Here is a 21,701-nt window from a genome sequence, read left to right as displayed (position 1 = left end):
GAAACCAGAGCGCACAGAAACAGCATTTCCCTTCCCGCCGCAGTGGTACCTATTTATCTACTTGCACTGGCATGCTTTCAGACTGCTAGGTTGGCAGAAGCTGAGACAGAGCAACGGGAGCTCACCCCATTCTGGGGATTCGAACCGCCAACCTTCTGATTGGCAAGCCCAAGAGGCTCGGTGGTTTAGACCACAGCGCCACCCGCGTTCCAGGGCCCAAGATTGGGAGGGCTCAGCATCACACAGGCAAGGTCACACGTGTGTCATGCATCTGGGATGTCACGTATGTGATACACACATATCATTGGGAGGGGGCCGAGTGCTTATCCCAGTGTTGCGCAGCGTCAATGGACGCAGCTCCTTCTCTCTCATGCTCAGGAGGTGCCTGCCATTGGTGCTGTGCTCCAACTGGCTGGGCGCTCAGCCTCCTCTGCCCCCTCAATCTTCAGGGGGCAAGAGACACCCCACCCCTAAGGAATTGGTCCAGGATAAGAGGACATAGAGACAGAGAAGCCAGCTTTGTGCCGAACCCTAAAAGGCCCCCTCCCTCTTCTTCAAAGAGTAGCACAAGGAACTTCCTGGAGCAATCGTTGGAGTCCGTTTCCCTTACACAACCTTCTCCCTGTACCAAGAAACTTTGTACTCTGCCCCTCGCTTCCCTGTAAATGAGGGCTTTTAAAATGCAGGGAAGGATTTCCGGGTCCAGTGCAAATGTCTTGGCTGCAGCCTTGTGGAATTCTCCCAGGCAATTGTTAAAGAGTGAATGAGCAGGTGTGTGCATGTTTTTTGTGTTGTATCCTGTGCCTTCCTGCCATTTCCTGCATGTTTTCTTTCTCCCCGGCTGGACTCCAGCACAGGAAAGGGGTAGAAAAATTGCGCAAGAAGTGATGTTGTGCAGTGAGGAGGAGAGTATAGAGGGTAAAAAGGGTCCCACCTGCAATATCTCCTTCCCAACACGTTCATGCAGATTGACACGAGTCGAGTTCAGAAGTCTCTCTTTGCAGGAGCTGTCTCTTTTGGATTCAAGAGTCTCACTGAAAATTCCTGGGAGATACTTCCAGACTATAACAGGCTGGATTCAAGCTGGAACTTTAGGATTGCACAATTAAAGTACAGTGGTACCTCGGGTTAAGAACTTAATTCATTCTGGAGGTCTGTTCTTAACCTGAAACTGTTCTTAACCTGAAGCACCACTTTAGCTAATGGGACCTCCCGCTGCTGCCACGCTGCCGGAGCACGATTTCTGTTCTCATCCTGAAGCAAAGTTCTTAACCCGAGGTACTATTTCTGGGTTAGCGGAGTCTGTAACCTGAAGCGTATGTAACCCAAGGTACCACTGTAGATTATAGTCACCCAGGTGCAAACCCCCTCCCCCCACCTTTTGTGGTTTGGAAAAAGCATGGAAAAGCAACCTCTCAGGAAGGCATTCATAATTGGTTGTATGTTTTGTCCTGTGGGACTGCTGGGGTGGGAGGGTGGAGTCGATCAGGAAGAGGAACATGGTTGAGATGAGTTAACCTCCCATCGTCTTTCCACCCTGTAGTTGCTTTGACAAAGAATACAATTACTTATTCAGAAGCGATTCCCTCAGTGCTCGGTGGGGTTACTGAGTGTGTTTAGGGTGTTGGTTGAATTTGGGGGTATGTGTGAAATTGCAATTTAATGGTGAATCTACCTAATAGGCTCTTTCTGAAACAATGCAAGAACTGAATCACACCCGCTTTTTGAAATCCACAGCCCTCCCAATTTTGCAATGCAGTTCTCCAGCCAAGTAGTGTATTTAAATTTGCACAAACTGGGATAAAGTGTGCATAAAATGCTTATGTTAGTTAAAAATAACATACAGAATTGCATTATATCGGGGACAATTGCTTTGTCTCGCCAGAGTGGTGCATGCTCTTGTTATCTCCCGCTTGGACTACTGCAGTGCGCTCTACGTGGGGCTACCTTTGAAGGTGACCCAGAAACTACAACTAATCCAGAATGCGGGAACTAGACTGGTGACTGGGGGCGGCCGCCGAGACCACATAACACCGGTCTTGAAAGACCTACATTGGCTCCCAGTACGTTTCCGAGCACAGTTCAAAGTGTTGGTGCTGACCTTTAAAGCCCTAAACGGCCTCAGCCCAGTATACCTGAAGGAGCGTCTCCACCCCCATTGTTCTGCCCAGACGCTGAGGTCCAGCGCTGAGGGCCTTCTGGCGGTTCCCTCATTGCGAGAAGCCAAGTTACAGGGAACCAGGCAGAGGGCCTTCTCGGTGGTGGCGCCCGCCCTGTGGAACGCCCTCCCATCAGATGTCAAAGAGATAAACAACTACCTGACACTCAGACGCCATCTTAAGGCAGCCCTGTTCAGGGAAGTTTTTAATGTATGACATATTAGTGTATTTTGGTCTTTGTGGAAGCCGCCCAGACTGGCTGGGGAAACCCAGTCAGTCTGGGCGGGGTACAAATAAATTATTATTATTATTATTATTATTATTATTATTATTATTATTATTTGCAGAATGTATCCATTTTAGGAGAAATTTGCTCTGAAATGCAGATGAATTTACATGAGGACTTTAAAATAAATAAATCATAGACTGATGTGGAAATATAGAGAACTGTACAAAAATGAGAAACTCAAAGAACCCATATTTTAGAAAGCGACTTAAAAGACAGTGCCCATTGGCAGAGAACTGTTCCCCACAACAGCTTTTAAGTACTTGCGTTCATTTCCTTCCAACTCATATTCTTATTTCTAACGCAACCTGACTGACTGTCTGGATCACACAGTTCCCATGCAGCTGTGCACTCATACCATAAACACAAAAGTAAAGAGAGGGAGGGAGAGAAAGCAAATAAATCAGGAATAAAGTAATGTTGAGTCTCCAAGCAATTCTGCACAGCTGCCCATCTGTCCTGCCTGGGCTGGTCCAGGAATTCGTGTTTTACTTCCTTATAGAATAAATAAAGGCAAGGATGCATTTCATATCCTGGATATGATATATCGCCTGTAGCTCTCATATCAAAAAAGTCCGCTGTAGTCACTGAGCACATGGAACCAGTACAGTGGTACCTCAGGTTAAGTACTTAATTCGTTCCGGAGGTCCGTACTTAACCTGAAACTGTTCTTAACCTGAAGCACCACTTTAGCTAATGGGGCCTCCTGCTGCCGCTGCGCTGCTGGAGCATGATTTCTGTTCTCATCCTGAAGCCAAGTTCTTAACCTGAAGCACTATTTCTGGGTTAGCAGAGTCTGTAACCTGAAGTGTATGTAACCTGAAGCGTATGTAACCTGAGGTACCACTGTAAATTGATTTTCTATTTATTTGTTAACAGTGTTGATACGCTTCCCTTTAACAAAGCTATCTGCATCACTTAAAATAGCAATTAAAACATATAAGAATGCTATAAGAATGAGAAAAACAATATAATAGGGCTTGGGGGGTATGAATTCATCTCTTTGGTGCGTTCTGGCACCTCCGTGGCGTTCTGGCATGACGCTCAGGACTTCACGACAGCTTTGGCTGGGTGTTCCCCCTAAAAAAAGGTCAAAAGGGCACCTCTTTTTCTAGAAAAAAAAGTTCTGAATATAATACAACATAAAAGCTCTGGGGAAATAAAAAGCTTTTTCACTGCCACCAAAGGAATCACAAAGAAGGTGCAGGGGAGAATTTTTCTCTTCACACCACGCCAGGAAAGCTTCTCCTGTTGAATTTCTGCCTATCACAAAGTCGGGAACACTTGTACAAAACAAGGGGAGGAATTAGGCAAACTTCATTTTATTATCATTATTCAGTCTTGTGTGTTCTGTTGGGAAATAAAACATTTCACGGAGCAATCGTAAACACCTTGCTCAGAGTTTCGGCGTTCAGTGGAATTTACTCCCAAGTTAGTACGCATAGAATTGCAGTCTACTGTGACCAGGGTGGAACCCTAGTTCAAAATAAAATCTCAAAGAACCAGGACTTTCTGAATGAGACCTTCTCCACACAATACACACCTACTTCCTGTTTATACAAAAGACATAAATCTATTAGTGCTTTAAAAAACTTTTGAATAACGTTTCGATTGTATGTACAATCTTGCCATTCCTTTATTACCCAACGGTCTGTTTTATGTTCTTGCAAAACTGCTTACTGACTAAGTCCAGAAGGAGCAGTTATCAGCTTGGATGATTTGACCACCACTTCCTTGTAGGGAAACAGCCAGTGACGATCTTGGGAAGCTGAAAAAGTTGCCTGCCACAGCAGAATAACTCTGCAGTTACACTTGACTTCAGCGAAGAGCGTTCCCTGTCTCCAGGTAGGTGGCATAGGACAACATTATCTCTCTTTCAATGCTACAGGGTTATTTTGTCCAATTGTTTAGAAGTTCTTTAAGAGTTGACTTGGAAATGTTCTTATCTCCAGGGAAGGCAAGATAAAAGCAATGGAGAAAAATAAAATTACTGGAAGACAAACATAAAATTTTTGAAAGCAAAACCAGAGCTTCTAATCATTTCTGTTTAGACATATACCTACTGTATACAGGTTAATTTTATTAACAGAAAGTCCCAAATTGGCTGTCCCAAGTGTGCTTCCAGACGGGTATTTATTATGGAATGGGTGTCTGTCATCATCAAAAATGCCAGCCTGTGTTTCCCCTGCATAGAACCAGAACTTACCATTTTCAGGGGAAACCCAATGTTGTTCTTGTTTTTTTAAAAAATCCAACTTGGTGCCAGCTTCAACTCTGCAATATCTCAACAACTCGTTTATGGTATTAGGCTACCTTCTCAAAGCACTCCAATTTGTTTTACAAGATAAGCAAATTTGAATTATACCTTTGCCTGGTTTTCCTAATATATTCAAGTTGCAGCAGCGGGGCGTTTGGTAAATATGGAAGGGGTTGTGAGAGACCTCAGAATTGTGGAAAGGAGAGCTGACAAAGTAGGCAATGGTGTGGATAAGACTGGCTTGCCAATCCCACAGAGCTGAAGTCACACCTATTCTGTCCCTCACATTTTAGTGGGACTTCATTGTGACTGACATCTGACAGACTATGTCTGCAGGGAGTAAACCAAATTTACTAGAATAATAGCTAGAATAGAGATAGACTTGTAACCATTCAAACAGCAAACGTACTAAGGTGCCATGTGCAAGACAAAGCCACCATTTTTACAGTATCTCCAGGCTTTTACTAGCTATTATTCTAGTAAATTTGGTTTTATACTCATAAGCCAGTTTGTGGTGGTGTTGTTTTGTTGTATTATCATTACTGTCACCACATTTGATACTTTGTGTATACAGTGGTACCTCGGGTTACATATGCTTCAGGTTACATACGTTTCAGGTTACAGACTCCGCTAACCCAGAAATAGTGCTTCAGGTTAAGAATTTTGCTTCAGGATAAGAACAGAAATCGGGCTCCGGCAGCGCAGCGGCAGCAGGAGGCCCCATTAGCCAAAGTGGAGCTTCAGGTTAAGAACAGTTTCAGGTTAAGAACGGACCTCAGGAACGAATTACTGTATGTACTTTACCTGAGGTACCACTATATACTTTGCAGGGAGGGGTGGCATAATATTTATTGAGGCAGAGGTACCCCTGTGTAGATGAGGGGGTTACTTGAGATGTCCTTTCTATTGAGCAAGCAGGATGATTTTGTGCTCAAAATGGTATCCGAGTCATAATACATCAGGGCTGCCATACGTCCTGAGCGGGGAGGCAATTTCCCCAAAAAACTCAACTACTCTGAGGTCGATTGCCTGAAAAAAGCTCACCAACTTGTAGAAATATGTTACAGATAGGTAGCCATGTTGGTCTGCCATAGTCAAAACAAAAAAAATTTCTTCCAGTAGAACCTTAAAGACCAACTAAGTTAGTTCTTGGTATGAGCTTTCGTGTGCATGCACACTTCTTCAGATACAGTGTGCATGCACACGAAAGCTCATACCAAGAACTAACTTAGTTGGTCTTTAAGGTGCTACTGGAAGAATTTTTTTTGTTTTGTAGAAATATGGCAGCCTTATAATACATGATCTCGTTTTCAATGCTGTTTGCTTCAGCAAAGGTTTTGGGCTGCTTAGTTTCCAATATATGCAGGCCGGGTAGTTTCTGCTGAAATCCTGTAACTTTGTTTACAATATTTTGTTGTGGGGGTGTTGTCCTGCTTATATTGTGTTGAATAAAGTGAGTAGCACAGTCAGTAGAGCATGAGACTCTTCATCTCAGAGTTGTGCGTTCAAGCCCCACTTTGGGCAAAAGATTCTTACATTGCAGGGGGTTGGACTAGATGACCACAGTGGTCCCTTCCAACTCTACAGCTCTATGATTTTATAATTCTCAGTTCAAGAGGGCCCCTCCAGATGGCAATAATGCAATAACACTGAGAAAGCAACAGGTTTTTTTGCAGGCTTTCCCCCCTTCTTAAACTTTTCTCCCTGGTTGTAAGAAACGCTGCTGTTTTTAAATGTTGATATTATTCTGCATAGACCACTGTTTTCCAAGACTCGCTAGGCTGCTATGAGGCTGGTTGAATGAAACACAAATCAGTCATCCTTTGACCTTTCAATAATAATACAGTGGTACCTTGGGTTACATACGCTTCAGGCTACATACGCTTCAGGTTACAGACTCCGCTAACCCAGAAATAGTGCTTCAGGTTAAGAACTTTGCTTCAGAATGAGAACAAAAATTGTGCTCCGGCGGCGCGGCAGCAGCAGGAGGTCCCATTAGCTAAAGTGGTGCTTCAGGTTAAGAACAGTTTCAGGTTAAGAATGCACCCCTAGAACGAATTAAATACTTAACCCAAGGTACCACTGTAATAATAATTTATTATTTATACCCCGCCCATCTGACTGGGCTTCCCCAGCCACTCTGGGCGGCTTCCAACAGAATATTAATTTGCAATAATCTATTAAACATTAGAAGCTTCCCTAAACAGGGCTGCCTTCAGATGTCTTCTAAAAGTCTGGTAGTTGTTTTTCTCTTTGACATCTGGTGGGAGGGCATTCCACAGGGCGGGCGCCACCACCGAGAAGGCCCTCTGCCTGGTTCCCTGTAACTTGGCTTCTCACAGCGAGGTAACCGCCAGAAGGCCCTCGGAGCTGGACCTCAGTGTCCGGCAGAACGATGCGGGCAGAGACGCTCCTTCAGGTATACTGGACCGAGGTCGTCCAGTTTCCTAGTGGGAATTTTTGGACAAGGGAAAACCATTTCCACCTCTGTATGACCAGTTCCACCTGCCAAAATGTCCCTTTGGGGCACAGCTATGAAACATGCAGGAGTCCTGCTGTCTGCTCAAGCATGCTTACGGTATTTCGTCTTGTTTCTTCATTGCCATTTTCCTTTCCATGGTTCTGCACATTTTCAGTTTAGCTCCTGGGTCCCCCACCCTCAACCCCGCCTTCAAGCTGAAAGCAGGCTATTATTTCCCTTCTTTTGAAATCTCCTTCGCACAGCCTCTTCTCTGGGCGTGCGAATTGCCTCATTCATTTTGCCTACCTCTTTCTTTCATTCAAAACCTTGGAGAGAGTTCAGTCTCTCTTCCACAGCCGCATTGCCTCTGCAACCATTTATTTTCCTGATTTCTTTTCCCACCTGTGGTTTCTCCTTATCCTTTTCAAATCTCAATCTTTTATTTGTTCCCCCTCCTCTTTGAACCGTCAGTCCTTTTGATCACAATATCCTAAGAATGTGTGAGGATTTTGTCCGTCCTGCATTAAGACCGGATTCACCAGACCAGGGGGTGCCTTTGGGGGCCTGGGGGGGGGCAAAGCCCCCAAATGTTCATGGAAAGGGCCAGGGCCCCTCCTCCCGCCATGTGACATCACACATGTATGCTGGGCCACACGTGCGCCAGACTAATTCTTAACATCCCCTAGTTGTTGCTTTAGCTGACACATCCTTAAGGACTGTTTCATACATCTGTCTGTTGCATAAATTCTCAGCACTTGATTTTTTTACACCCATTCACACTATTGTTAATTAACTAACTAACTACCATACTTTTCCGTGTATAAGACTAGATTTCCCCCCTGTAAAATAAGATTAGAAATTGGGGGGGGGGCTCTTGTAAACAGGGGCAATCCTCCCCCCATTTTCTTAAATTGGAGCCCTCAAAAGTAGGGGGCGTCTTATACATGGGGGTGTCTTATACACAGAAAAATATGGTAACTAGTTTTGTATACTGCCCCCAGGGCCCTCTTAAGTATATCTGCCGCTGTGGTGCAAAGATCTCTCTGGTGCCCCTCTCCCCATTTCCCAGAGTTGTTTACCTTTTTTAAGGGGGCAACCCCAAAGTTGTTGCCCTTTTTTAGGAAAGGTTTTCCAGAGTTGTTGACCTTTTTTTTTAGGGAGCAGACACTTGCTTACACATTATCTCTGCTTGGGAAAAGAAAACAGAAAACCTAAACAAACTTTTTTTAAAACAAAAAAAAATTCCTTCCAGTAGCACCTTAAAGACCAACTAAGTTAGTTCTTGGTATGAGCTTTCGTGTGCATGCACACTTCTTCAGATACACAGATGTATGAAGAAGTCTGCATGCACCCGAAAGCTCATACCAAGAACTAACTTAGTTGGTCTTTAAGGTGCTACTGGAAGGAATTTTTTTTTTGTTTTGACTATGGCAGACCAACACGGCTACCTATCTGTAACTGAAACTTTTTTTAGTTGCTCATTTATTAACAAGGCACCTATATACACACTTATATAGTCTCAAATGCATGTGGGCCAGCCAAAATCTGACAAATCACTCATTATCTTAAATTGTCCAAGCAAAATGGCATAGCTTAACCTGGCAACAAAAGGAGAAAACTTAGATATAGCTCAGTGTTATGTACTGAGCTGAATCCTAGACCAATAGGATTCAGAATTCAGCAGTCTGATTGGTCCGCAGGAGCCACCCAATCCAGCTCCAAGTGGAAGTGAATCAGCGACCTGATTGGCCTGCAGGAGCAGCCAATCTGGCTCCTGGATGAAGTGAATCAGCAACCTGATTGGCCTGCAGGAGCAGCCAATAAAGAATGGGGGGAAATTATAATTTATTTAGGAGACCATTGTAAGCAGATGGAAACATTAGCAGGACTGGACCATAAAGAAGGCTGATCACCGAAGAATTGATGCTTTTGAATTATGGTGCTGGAGCAGACTCTTGAGAGTCTCATGGACTGCAAGAAGATCAAACCTATCCATTGTTAAGGAAATCAGCCCTGAGTGCTCACTGGAAGGACAGATTGTGAAGCTGAGACTCCAAGACTTTGGCCACCTCATGAGAAGAGAAGACTCCCTGGAAAAGACCCTGATGTTGGCAAAGATGGAGGGCACAAGGAGAAGGGGACGACAGAGGACGAGATGGTTGGAGAGTGTTCTCAAAGCTACCAGCATGAGTTTGACTAAACTGTGGGAGGCAGTGGAAGACAGGAGTGCCTGGCGTGCTCTGGTCCATGGGGTCACAAAGAGTCGAACACGACTAAACGACTAAACAACAACAAAAATAACACTTGTAATGTAGCAAATATTATGAACAATGTGGAGAGATACAAAATATGGATTATGAAACATGAGCCTGACCAAACTGCGGGAGGCAGTGGAAGACAGGAGTGCCTGGCGTGCTCTGGTCCATGGGGTCACGAAGAGTCGGACACGACTAAACGACTAAACAACAACAACACACACTCGAAAAGGTTGACAACAGGACCTATGGAGGGGATGGAAGTCTGGAGACTCAGAGAAATCTCTAAATATGGATTTGTAATTTTATTGTTATAACTCTACACTTGTAAAATCAAATAAATTTATTATTATTATTATTGGTATTATTGTTATTATTAAAAATCAGGATGATGGTTGATTGCATTTAACAATTTTTTTTTGGTCCTCTTTCTTTTCTCAGCCATCGTTGCAATGAACACTCAGGCGGTGATCATGAACCAGCCGCAGGTTGTGCTTGCCCAACACCAAAGCCCTCAATGGCAGACGGACTTAATGGACTGTTGTGGTGACTGCGGAGTGTGTAAGTGACCTTTGAGTTTGTCAAATGAGTTTGTCATTGAGTTTTGTGCCGGACAGAATGCCATTCCAGGCCACAAGCTCAGTGGCGTAGCGTGGGTTGTCAGCACCCGGGGCAAGGCAAGTAATTTGTGCCCCCTAACCCGTGGATTTGCGCCCCCTAACCCCCAGATGTTGCGCCCGGTGTGGCCAGCCCCCCCCTGCACCCCCCACGCTACGCCACTGCACAAGCTTCTTACGATGAGAACAGCAACTCTTTCCTGCCATTTCCGGCTGTTTACCAAGGGAAAGGCTCGCCAGGTCGGGCATGGCAGAATAAATATGCACTCCACACAGATGTTGCGCTATTCTTATTGTCCTTTGTACTTTGATTGCTATCAACAAACTCCAGCCATCTGTAGTTCTTCTCCAATGAAGACACTCTGTTGCTGTTGCAAGAAGGGCTTTTACACTCACCAGAAGCTTACCTCTGCCCTTGCTGGTTATATAATAATAATAATAATAATAATAATAATAATAATAATAATAATAATAATAATAATAATAATAATAAATTTATACCCCGCCCATCTGGCTGGGTTTCCCCAGCCACTCTGGGCGGCTTCCAACTGAATATTAAAAACAGTACAGCATCAGACATTAAAAACTTCCCTAAAGAGGGCGGCCTTCAGTTGTCTTTTAAAAGTAAAATAGTTGTTTATTGTTTTGACATCTTCTGGGAGGGCGTTCCACAGGACAGACGCCCACTACCGAGAAGGCCCTCTGCCTGGTTCCCTGTAACCTTACTTCTCGCAATGAGGGAACCGCCAGAAGGCCCTCGGCGCTGGATCTCAGTGTCCGGGCTGAACGATGGGGGTGGAGACGCTCCTTCAGGTATACTGGACCAAGGCCGTTTAGGGCTTTAAAGGTCAGCACCAACACTTTGAATTGTGCTCGGAAACATACTGGGAGCCAATGCAGATCTCTCAGAACCGGTGTTCTGTTGTCCCGGCGGCCACTCCCAGTCACCAGTCTAGCTGCCGCATTCTGGATTAATTGCAGTTTCCGGGTCACCTTCAAAGGTAGCCCCAAGTAGAGCGCGTTGCAGTAGTCCAAGCATGAGATAACTACAGCATGCACCACTCTGGCGAGACAGTCCACGGGGAGGTAGGGTCTTAGCCTGCGTACCAGGTGGAGCTGGTAGACAGCTGCCCTGGACACAGAATTAACCTGTGCCTCCATGGACAGCTGTGAGGCCAAAACGACTCCCAGGCTACGCACCTGGTCCTTCAGGGGCACAGTTACCCCATTCAGGACCAGTCAATCCCCCACCCCCGCCCGCCCCTTTTCCCCAAAAAACAGTACTTCTGTCTTGTCAGGATTCAACCTCAATCTGTTAGCTGCCATCCATCCTCCAACAGCCTCCAGGCACTCACACAGGACCTTCACCGCCTTCACTGGTTCTGATTTAAAGGAGAGGTAGAGCTGGGTGTCATCTGCATACTGATGAACACCCAGCCCAAACCCCCTGATGATCTCTCCCAGCGGCTTCATATAGATATTAAAAAGCATGGGGGAGAGGACGGAACCCTGAGGCACCCCACAAGTGAGAGCCCAGGGGTCTGAACACTCATCCCCCCCCACCACTTTCTGGACACGGCCCAGGAGAAAGGAGCGGAACCACCGTATAACAGTGCCCCCAGCTCCCAGCCCTTCTAGACGGTCCAGAAGGATGTTATGGTCGATGGTGTCAAAGGCCGCTGAGAGATCCAGCAGAACTAGGAAACAGCTCTCACCTTTGTCCCTAGCCCGCCGGAGATCATCAACCAGCGCGACCAAGGCAGTTTCAGTCCCATGGTGAGGCCTGAATCCTGATTGGAAGGGATCCAAATGGTCCGCATCCTCCAGGTGTGCTTGGAGTTGTTTGGCAACCACCCGCTCAATCACCTTGCCCAAGAATGGTAAATTTGAGACTGGGCGATAGTTAGCCAAATTGGCTGGGTCTAAAGATGTTTTTTTAAGAAGCGGTTTAATGACCCGGACGGTCGCCAGATTCTGTGTACAGATCTGTAGGCACAGACCATATCCCAACTCAAACTAGTTCCTTAAGAAAATCCCCAAACTCGCTTCCATGGGTGACTCTGGGTCATCTCTCTGTGGTAGCTTATCTTATAGTTTTAAGTGTCTATAAGCTTATCGCATTTATAAATTTTAAATTTATTGTTGCACATTGTTTGAAATGTTTGTTTTCCTTCTGGGATTGTATCCCCAAGTGTGTTTTATAAGCTGGTCTCCGACTGTAATAAATTATCTCTGCGTTGCTGCAGTTTTGCAGACGGGCTTCACATCAGATGGGCAAATCAGGACTAGACCTACCCAATCTACACTGGAATGGGGGATCTCAGGCCCAGGGGGCAAATGCAGCCTCTCTGTCTGCCCCTTGGGACTCTCCCCAGGGTACACACCCTCCCCAGATCACACCCCTTGCTGGCCTTGCTCCACACCCTCGTGGAACACCCTTATCTGACTAAAATGTGTCCTCAACTCTGATTCCCTGGACGGAGGATAGAGAGTTGTGTGGAGAACATAACCTACTATACATAGTTAAAATTTACATCCAGTGCTCCACCCACTTTTACCCCTGGCCCCGCCCACCGCTGTCATGTGACCCACAGAAAGTTTCCCCAGTGGGAGTGCAGCCTTGAAAAAGACAGGAACTCCATCAAAGAAAAGGAAAGCAGTACCTATCCTCTGCTTGATTATTTCTGCCACTCTCTCAAATTCTCCATGCTAATCTGTCACAGACAATAATAAAACTTGAAACCCTTGCTATCGCTTAGGCCCCATCTGCACTGTACATTGAAAGCAGGATCATACCACTTCAAACAGCCACGGCTTCCTGCAGAGAATCCTGGGGACTGTAGTTTGTTCAGGGTGCTGAGACTTGTTAGGGGTCCCCTGTTCCCCTCAGAGAGCGGCAGTTCCAGTGCTGGATTTACGTACTGTATAAGCTACACAAGCTATAGCTTAGGGCCCCACTCTTTTGGGGGCCCCGAAAAAATTAAAGGGGAAAAACCTGGATGTACATTTCCAAAATAGAAGATAAAAAATATGTAAAATAAAACCTACATACAGCAACAGTGTATTGTGTTGTGTAGGCTCCTATGATGTAAGTAATGGGCCCCGCCTGCTAGCCTGCTCCCTAAAATATCACTGGTTTGCTCATTTCTATATATAGGGTGCCTACATTCTGCATGGACTGGTTGCAGGGCAACATGTGCAAATGGTTTTAGATACCTATTAGGTACTTAAATTACCATATAGCATATATTCAATACAAAAAACAGTGACAATTTGTTGTTGACAAAGGACAGCTGGACATATAAAGGGCCCCATTACCTTCAGTAGCTTAGGGCCTCATCAAACGTAAATCCGGCCCTGGATCAGGCCAATAATTCCCTGAGAAGAAAGATGGATTGTTATACCACTCTAAGAACTGTAGTTCTGTAAGGCAATATAGACAAATATTCACAAAGGGCAGGCCCTCTAAGAACTTTTGCTAGAACCTGTGATGCTTCATAAGGCTTATCCAGTACTCTAGTTGTGGCTAACCTTCGCCTTGCTTCCACTCTCCCGAGTGACCTCCAAGAGAGGCATTTCATGTCTGTTCTGTCTCTATCCAGGCCTCTGTGGGCTGTTTTGCCCCCTTATTTTGGGATGCCAGATAGCATCGGCTATGGATGAATGCTGCCTCTGTGGCTCAAGCATGGCAATGAGGTCTGTCTACCGGACAAAATATGGGATCCCGGTAAGTGTGTGAACTTGAATCCTGTGCACACGTACGGAAGAGGAACTCTCAGCTTGGATACTGGATGGTGGATCGCAACCTAATGGAAGTTGGACGTGCTTGGATTAGACCAGTCACTCCCAAACTCGGCCCTCCAGCTGTTTTGGGACTACAACTCCCATCATCCCTAGCTAACAGGACCAGTGGTCAGGGATGATGGGAACTGTAGTTCCAAAACAGCTGGAGGGCCGAGTTTCGGGGTGCCTGAATTAGACCATTGGGCCATCTGGCTCAGTGTCATCTACAGTGGCCCTCCCAGGGTTTCAGGTAGGAAATCTTCCCCAGTCCTACCTGGAGATGCTGAGGATTGAATCTTCTGCATGCAAAGCAGGTGTTTTACTTCACTGTCCTGAGGTCCTTTCACCCTGAAAAAGTGGCAGCAGTGATTCTGCTCTCCTCTGAGCCAGTGTGACATAAAATGCATCTGAGGATGTCCTGACACAACGTCCTTCCAGATTCATTATTTTTTGGGACAGAGGGTTCCTTGGGAGCAGCTCTGTTTCCCATCACCACAGCAACACCTGGAAGGAGATCATGCCATGAGGCCATGGCCTTCCTCAGGTGCATGGTGGGGCAATGAAGGGGAATGCAAGGAGGACTGGTGCCACCACATTTTCATGGTGGAAAAATCCGTTCTTTAAAAAAGCGAGTGGGGGGGGGGGACTTAAAAAGTGAAGAAAGAGGGGTGTGTTGGTTTTGCAGTAATGAGTTACGTGCAAATGTATGTACAGTGGAACCTTGGTTCTTGAATGGCTTAGTTGACGAACAAATCAGCTCCCGAATGCTGGAAATCTGCAGGTAAGTGTTCTGGTTTTTGAACATTTTTTGGAAGCCGAATGTCCGACGCAGCTTTTGCTTGAGTGCAGGAAGCTCCTGAAGCCAATTGGAAGCTGCGCCTTGGTTTTCAAATGGTTTCAGGAGTTGAACTGACTTCTGGAACGGATTAAGTTTGAGAACCAAGGTTTAGGGAAGTTTTTAATGACTGATGTTTTAATGTATTTTTAATCTTTTGTTGGAAGCTGCCTAGAGTGGTTGGGGAAACCTAGCCAGTTGGGTGGGGTATAAATAATAAATTATTATTATAATATGATTACTCCACTGTAATGGTTGCATCTCCCTGTTAATGGGTGGTTAACCCTAAGTCCCCTTGCGAGTTTTCTTCTGCTGTGTGTTTTCTCTTCCCACAACAATAATGGCACCTGAAAATGCTCTTCTACTCAACAGGGATCTCTCCTGGGGGACTTCTGTGCTATGTGGTTCTGCCCTCATTGTGCCCTTTGCCAACTCAAGAGGGACATCAACAAAAGAAAAGACATGGGGATCTTCTAAGAAGGTTGGTTTCATTTACAGTGTTAAATCATTTGTTGTTGTTGTTGTTTAGTCATGTCCGACTCTTCGTGACCCCATGGACCAGAGCACGCCAGGCACTCCTGTCTTCCACTGCCTCCCGCAGTTTGGTCAAACTCATGCTGGTAGCTTCCAGAACACTGTCCAACCATCTTGTCCTCTGCCGTTCCCTTCTCCCTGTGCCCTCCATCTTCCCTCCATCTTCCTCAACATCAGGGTCTTTTCCAGGGAGTCTTCTCCTCTCATGAGGTGGCCAAAGTCTTGGAGCCTCAGCTTCATGATCTGTCCTTCCAGTGAGCACTCAGGGCTGATTTCCATGGGACTCTCAAGGGTCTCCTCCAGCACCATAATTAAAAAGCATCCATTCTTCGGCGATCAGCCTTCTTTATGGTCCAGCTCTCACTTCCATAGAATTGTAGAGTTGGAAGAGACCCTGAGGACCTCCTTTTATCTTTGTATATAAATTTTTTATTAGTTTTTTAACATATCATTTTCAAATAATTAAAGATCCTTTTTCATTTTATACAATTATTTTTGGACTTCCATCTATCACATCTGAAAATTTTCCAATCTAATCACTTAGCATACATTTCTTACTTTCGTTATTGCTTTTAAATCTCACAACTGATCTCTTTTCATTCTCTATTTTGCAATATTTCATAGATTTCTCCTTACAAAACTTCTTGTAGTCCTACTAGCGTAATTTGTTGATTACAGTTGCTCTTCAAATAGTTCATCTATTTCTTCCAATCTTCTGTAGGTCTCTGGTCCCGCTGGTTTCGAATCCTTCCAGTCATTGTGTCTAATTCTGCGTAGTCCATTGATTTTTGTCATTCTTCTTTTGTCGTGATTTCTTCTTGCTTCCATTTCTGGGCTAAGACCCTGAGGACCTCCTCGTCCTCCACCCCAATGAAGGTGTCCCTTACGGGGATCAAACCTGCAACCTTGGTGTTGTCAGCACCATGCTGTAACAAACTGATCTGCTTATAAATGTTAACTATACAGGAGGAATGGGAGACATTTTTGAGTGCAGGGGTCCTTTCCCCTCTGGGCAACACTCACATGTCAGAGTTGTGCTGGGCTAGAAGCAAAATATCAAAACAGATATTTTGGCTTGGTCAGAGGGAAAAGTGGCTAGAGTGGCAAATGCAAATCTTACCTTTGCCCAGTAGTCTAATTTCAAGACACCTCTCTCTATCCTCCGTCCAGGCAAGGAAGGTTCGTTATTAATCTTCAAAGACAAAGTCCAGCTAGGCAAAAACAGTCAAGATGGGAGAGGGGCAGAGCTGCTGGGATTGTGGCCTGGGGCGTAGGAATGGACTGGAGAAGGGGCATGGCCTGGGGTGGGTCCCAAGTGTCAGGTAGAGGCCTAGACTTGAGGTTCCACAGTCCTGCCATCAAGTACGCCATTGAGAAGGAAGACTGGTGTACACAGGTTCCTTGCAATATACAAATCACTTACAAACAAGCTTGCCCTCCACCCATGACCCATCTCCTACGGACAGCTGCATGGCGAATGTAAATGGTGTTGATTTTGATGCAATTTCCTTGAATGGTTAGTAGGTAAAAAGGTAAAGGACCCCTGGACGGTGAAGTCCAGTCAAAGACAACTATGGGGTTGCGGCGCTCATCTCGCTTTCAGGCTGAGGGAGCCGGTGTTTGTCTGCAGACAGCTTTCCGGGTCATGTGGCCAGCATGACTAAACCACTTCTGGCGCAATGGGACACCGTGAGGGAAACCAAAGTGCAGTGATGCCTCGCAAGACAAAAAGAATCCGTTCTGCGAGTCTCTTCGTCTTGCGTTTTTTTCGTCTTGCAAAGCAAGCCCATTAGCGGCTTAGCGGATTAGCGCTATTAGCGGCTTAGCGGATCAGCTGATAAGCGGCTTAGCGGATCAGCTGATAAGCGGCTTAGCGGATCAGCTGATAAGCGGCTTAGCGGCTTGGGAAAAAGGGGGGAGGGGGGAAAAACCGCAGGAACTCGCAAGACATTTTCGTCTTGCGAAGCAAGCCCATAGGAAATTCGTTTTGCGAAGCACCTCCAAAACGGAAAACCCTTTCGTCTAGCAGGTTTTCCGTCTTGCGAGGCATTCATCTTGCGGGGCACCACTGTGCATGGAAACACCATTTACCTTCCCACTGCGGTGGTACCTATTTATCTACTTGCACTGGTGTGGTTTCAAACTGCTAGATTGGCAGAAGCTGGGACAGAACAACGGGAGCTAACCACCATTGAGCGGATTTGAACTTCTGATCGGCAAGCCCAAGAGGCTCAGTGGTTTAGACCACAGCGCCACCTGTGGCATTATCACATTTCCCCAAGCAAACCACTTTAAAAAGCAGCTGCAGGATTGGGACTACAAGAAGGGCAGAGGCTTTTTAAAACCCTTTAACACCACTTCATGGTCCCAGTGAAAACCATTACCCAAAGCTGCTGCTCTGCTTCTTCTTCTTCTTCTAGTAGTAGTAGTGGTGGTGTGTATCATTTGGCCTTAACATTTGCTTGTTTATATTTATATAGTGTGTTTTTCTGCCGCAGGGTCCTCAGAGTGGTTTGCCACAGAACAAAACAGTTGCCCATGAAATGCATGGGAATGTCTTCTCTCAGCTCTGCTCTGAGTGACTGGTGTTTTCTCCCTTCTCTTTCAGATTTGCACACATTCAACAAGAGAGGGTCCGGAAGTCCTTTCTTCTCATTGCCATCACCCTTCATAATCAAGTCAAACATTGCTTGGCCCATATTATAATCTCTGAAAGATGATGCCTTAGACCTAATATTATGGAAAAGCATATAGCTTTTTAGAATACATAAATATTTAGGTAATTTTGCTACTGGAAATTTGTTAAAGAATTAATAAAAAGGAGCCTTGTGCTGTGTATGTCACCCACAATGTTTCTTGGAATGAAGATGTAGTAATAAACGAAAATCTGCCCTTATTCCCTTATGGGAGACACAAGAGCCCTTATAGAGTCCTTTGCAGGTTCTCCATTGGTCGGAGAAAATAACAGAGGCCAACCAGAGAATATTGAGAAGCAAAGCAGCTAGTAAGCCTGATCTTTATTGAACTGTTGCAACAGGGTGCCTCCTTCACACGCAGGAGAAGGAGGAGGACCCAGAACCCAAGTGTGCCCACCCTTATATAGACATTTTAAATTGCCCACCCTGGAGTCCAAGACTACCCCCCAGAAACATCATACATACATCACAGAAGTGGTGTAGCTCAAGACCACCCCCCATACACAGCATACCTACATCACAGAAAGGGGTGGTCTACAACAGAAATCTGAGTGCGTTGTTTACCTCCTGTCTGCCAGGTTACCTGTTAATGCTTACTTGATTGGATACCCTGGGGAGCCTGGCCAGTATTTTGTAATGATAAATACTTAGTGCCTAAGCCAGGTCACAGGCTCACCCTATTCATACACAGACATACCCTTAAGACAGGATTTGTGAAGGAAAAGACAATGGGGAGGTTATTCCATTTTCCTTTGACTTTGCAGAGAAAACATTTGGTCAGTTTGGGAGCCAAAATGGCTTCCTGGCTGTTTTCCTGTGCTGCTTCAGACATGTGGTTTATATATTTATGTACGTGTTTGCTTGGTACATTTATGAACATTTATTATATATACAAGACATTAATTTTTTTTATATTTCAGATGGATCTACACATAGGAAAGACAGAACTCTCAATAACATTGCAAAAGTAAAGGCAACAAAATCCCTGCACCCAACCCATGAGAATCACTGGGATTTTATCTCCCATTTGATTATTTTAAACACAATTTCTTTTCTTGTTAACTGAGAGATTAATGAAAAAATGGAGTTGGCGAAAATACAGGGCTACTGTGCTACTACATAGTAAGAATAGCCAGAACAAGGACACAATCATTTATATTGCTTTTATTTTCTTTCAGCCTAATTACATGGTCTAACAAGAACATAGGTAGCTGCCTTTCTCCAGTTACTTGACAAAATATCAATTTTGGGTGTGGCGCAAGGTGTCTGCTTTTCAGTTACAAGGAAGTTCGCTTTAGGCTGTGAATGCTTTTAATTGCCCTGAAAACTTTGGTTTACACTTTAATGCCCATTGGTGATATCTGAACTCATTTCAGCCTGACTTCAGGCCTGGTTTGGGGACCAAAATTGCTTTGGTCACTCTTATTAGGTAGTGGGTGGACATAGCAGACGACACAGAGATTTCTCCAAGTAGTTCTTTATAAGTAAGCTGGAACTGAAAGCAATGACAAACCTAGACAGAATCTTAAAAAGCAGAGACATCACCTTGCTAACAAAGGTCCGATAGTTAAAGCTATGGTATTTCAGTAGTGATGTATGGAAGTGAGAGCTGGACCATAAAGAAGGCTGATCACCGAAGAATTGATGCTTTTGAATTCTGGTGCTGGAGGAGACTCTTGAGAGTCCCATGGACTGCAAGAAGATCAAACCGATCCATTCTGAAGGAAATCAGCCCTGAGTGCTCACTGGAAGGACAGATCCGGAAGCTGAGGCTCCAATACTTTGGCCACCTCATGAGAAGAGAAGACTCCCTGGAAAAGACCTGATGTTGGGAAAGATGGAGGGCACAAGGAGAAGGGGACGACAGAGGACGACATGGTTGGACAGTGTTCTCGAGGCTACCAGCATGAGTTTGACCAAACTGCGGGAGGCAGTGGAAGACAGGAATGCCTGGCGTGCTCTGGTCCATGGGGTCACAAAGAGTCGGACACAACTAAACGTCTAAACAACAACAACAACAACAAAGCTGGAACTGAACTGAACAGCAAACAGCTCAGCTGGCCTGCTTTTATAGGCAGCCGGCTGTCAACAATGTAACTACAACAGCCCAGGGTTTCCCACCTAAATTAACTTACATGGACCTGAGTGAAAACTATACAGTGGTACCTTGAGTTACAGACACTTCAGGTTACAGACACTTCAGGTTACAGACTCCGCTAACCCAGAAATAGTACCTCGGGTTAAGAACTTTGCTTCAGGATGAGCACAGAAATTGTGCTCCGGCGGTGCAGCGGCAGTGGGAGACCCCATTAGCTAAAGTGGTGCTTCAGGTTAAGAACAGTTTCAAGTTAAGAACCGACCTCCAGAACAAATTAAGTTCTTAACCCGAGGTACCACTGTATACACAATCCCCCTTGGTGGCCAGGGTGAGAACTTCAATACATAACAACTCTGATCCATGACTTTTGTTGGGAGAGTCATGGCGGAAGTGCAGCCCTGTTGTTTCTCTTTGACCTCTCAGCAGCTTTCAGTATCATGGGTCACATTAGGCCCCTGAACCATCTTTAGGATTTGGGAGACGAGGGACCATTTCATAGTGCTTCCACTCCTATTTCCAAGGGCACTCTGGAGAGTAGCATTGGGCAACCACCAGAGTTCTCCTGTGGGCTCCTGCCTAGTTAAACAAGAACATAAGAAGACATGTTGGACCAGACCAATGGCCCCTCTAGTCCAGCATCTCATTCTCACAGTGGCCAACCAGATGCATGTGGGAAACCTGCAAGCTGGACACAACAGCACTCTCCACACTTGTGATTCACACCAACTGGTGTTCAGGGATGCAACGCCTCTGATGGTGGATGTAGAACATAGCCAAGAGTGGATAGTAGCCAGGAATGGCCTTGTCCTCCATGAACTTTCTAATTTTATTTTGAAGCCATCCAAGATGGTGGCCATCAATAAAAGGTAAATGGTAAAGGACCAGTCAAAGGTGACTATGGGGTTGCGGCGCTCATCTCGCTTTCAGGCCGAGGGAGCCGGTGTTTGTCCACAGACAGCTTTCTGGGTTATGTGGCCAGCAGGACTAAACCGCTTCTGGTGCAACGGAACACTCTGAAGGAAACCAGAGCACATGGAAACGCCGTTTACTTTCCCATTGCAGTGGTACCTATTTATCTACTTGCACTTTGACGTGCTTTCAAACTGCTAGGTTGGCAGGAGCTGGGACAGAGCAACGGGAGCTCGCAGGGATTTGAACCGCCGACCTTCTGATCGGCAAGCCCAAGAGGCTCAGTGGTTTAGACCACAGTGCCACCCACATCCCTGCCCATCAAAATCCCCCCACCAGGTGCACTGGTTGCACCCACAATTGTACAGGCGGGTACTGCACAATGTGTGCACACTGCCATGGAATATTGAGGGGGGCCAGCTCCCTCCTTGAAAATTGGGGGAGACCCTCACCTCCCCCCAGATGGTGCCCCTGCCCCCCACTATTCATGGAGGGTAAAGCTTTCAGGCAGCCATGTGCTCACCAGCTGCAATGAACCACTCGGCCTTGCATGATCCCCTCCTAATTTTCTCTGATTTTTAATATGTGCCAGTTTCCTTCTACCACGGAGGGTAGTTGCTAACCTACGTTTCCTGTTTGCCATGATCAGTGAAAGATACACAGACAGGCCCTTTCTATTCTTTCGCAGAACACAAAAAAGGGGGCAGGGAGCAAATAAAGTTAACAGAAACCAAGCAATGTTTGCAGGTACACAAGGAAAGGAAGAGCAAATGGCCCGTGAACAAGTGCATTGCTTCCTTGTAGGACAGTC

The 21,701-nt window shown here is 45.6% G+C and overlaps 1 protein-coding gene and 1 long non-coding RNA gene across 2 annotated transcripts; one reads left to right on the top strand and one right to left on the bottom strand.

The window, feature by feature from the left end:
• Positions 1-9,849: 9,849 nt before the first annotated feature.
• LOC309377772 (placenta-specific gene 8 protein-like) lies at positions 9,850-18,030 on the top strand. Its single transcript, XM_081925506.1, has 4 exons — positions 9,850-9,979; positions 13,638-13,762; positions 15,026-15,134; positions 17,796-18,030. The coding sequence occupies exons 1-3, from the start codon at positions 9,871-9,873 to the stop codon at positions 15,128-15,130; spliced, it is 339 nt and encodes a 112-aa protein (XP_081781632.1). The 5' UTR covers positions 9,850-9,870; the 3' UTR covers positions 15,131-15,134; positions 17,796-18,030.
• A 140-nt stretch (positions 18,031-18,170) lies between these two features.
• On the bottom strand, positions 18,171-19,157 carry LOC309377876. The gene is made up of 2 exons (XR_014171754.1): positions 18,375-19,157; positions 18,171-18,322 (listed from the first exon to the last, which is right to left on the bottom strand). It is a non-coding gene; the product is annotated as an uncharacterized lncRNA (long non-coding RNA).
• Positions 19,158-21,701: the final 2,544 nt, after the last annotated feature.

The sequence above is a fragment of the Podarcis melisellensis genome, assembly GCF_964234715.1.
Source record: "Podarcis melisellensis genome assembly, chromosome: 9".
NCBI classification, from domain to species: domain Eukaryota; kingdom Metazoa; phylum Chordata; class Lepidosauria; order Squamata; family Lacertidae; genus Podarcis; species Podarcis melisellensis.
The sequence above is the reverse complement of the archived record's forward strand: the minus strand, read 5'-3'. Positions and strand labels throughout refer to the sequence as shown.

Bases quoted from the DNA above. Each gene is read 5' to 3' on its own strand.
- LOC309377772 (XM_081925506.1), top strand. From the start codon at position 9,871: ATGAACACTCAGGCGGTGATCATGAACCAGCCGCAGGTTGTGCTTGCC. The intron at 9,980-13,637 runs GTAAGTGACCTT...GTCTCTATCCAG, and splicing joins TTGTGGTGACTGCGGAGTGT to GCCTCTGTGGGCTGTTTTGC. The intron at 13,763-15,025 runs GTAAGTGTGTGA...TCTACTCAACAG, and splicing joins GGACAAAATATGGGATCCCG to GGATCTCTCCTGGGGGACTT.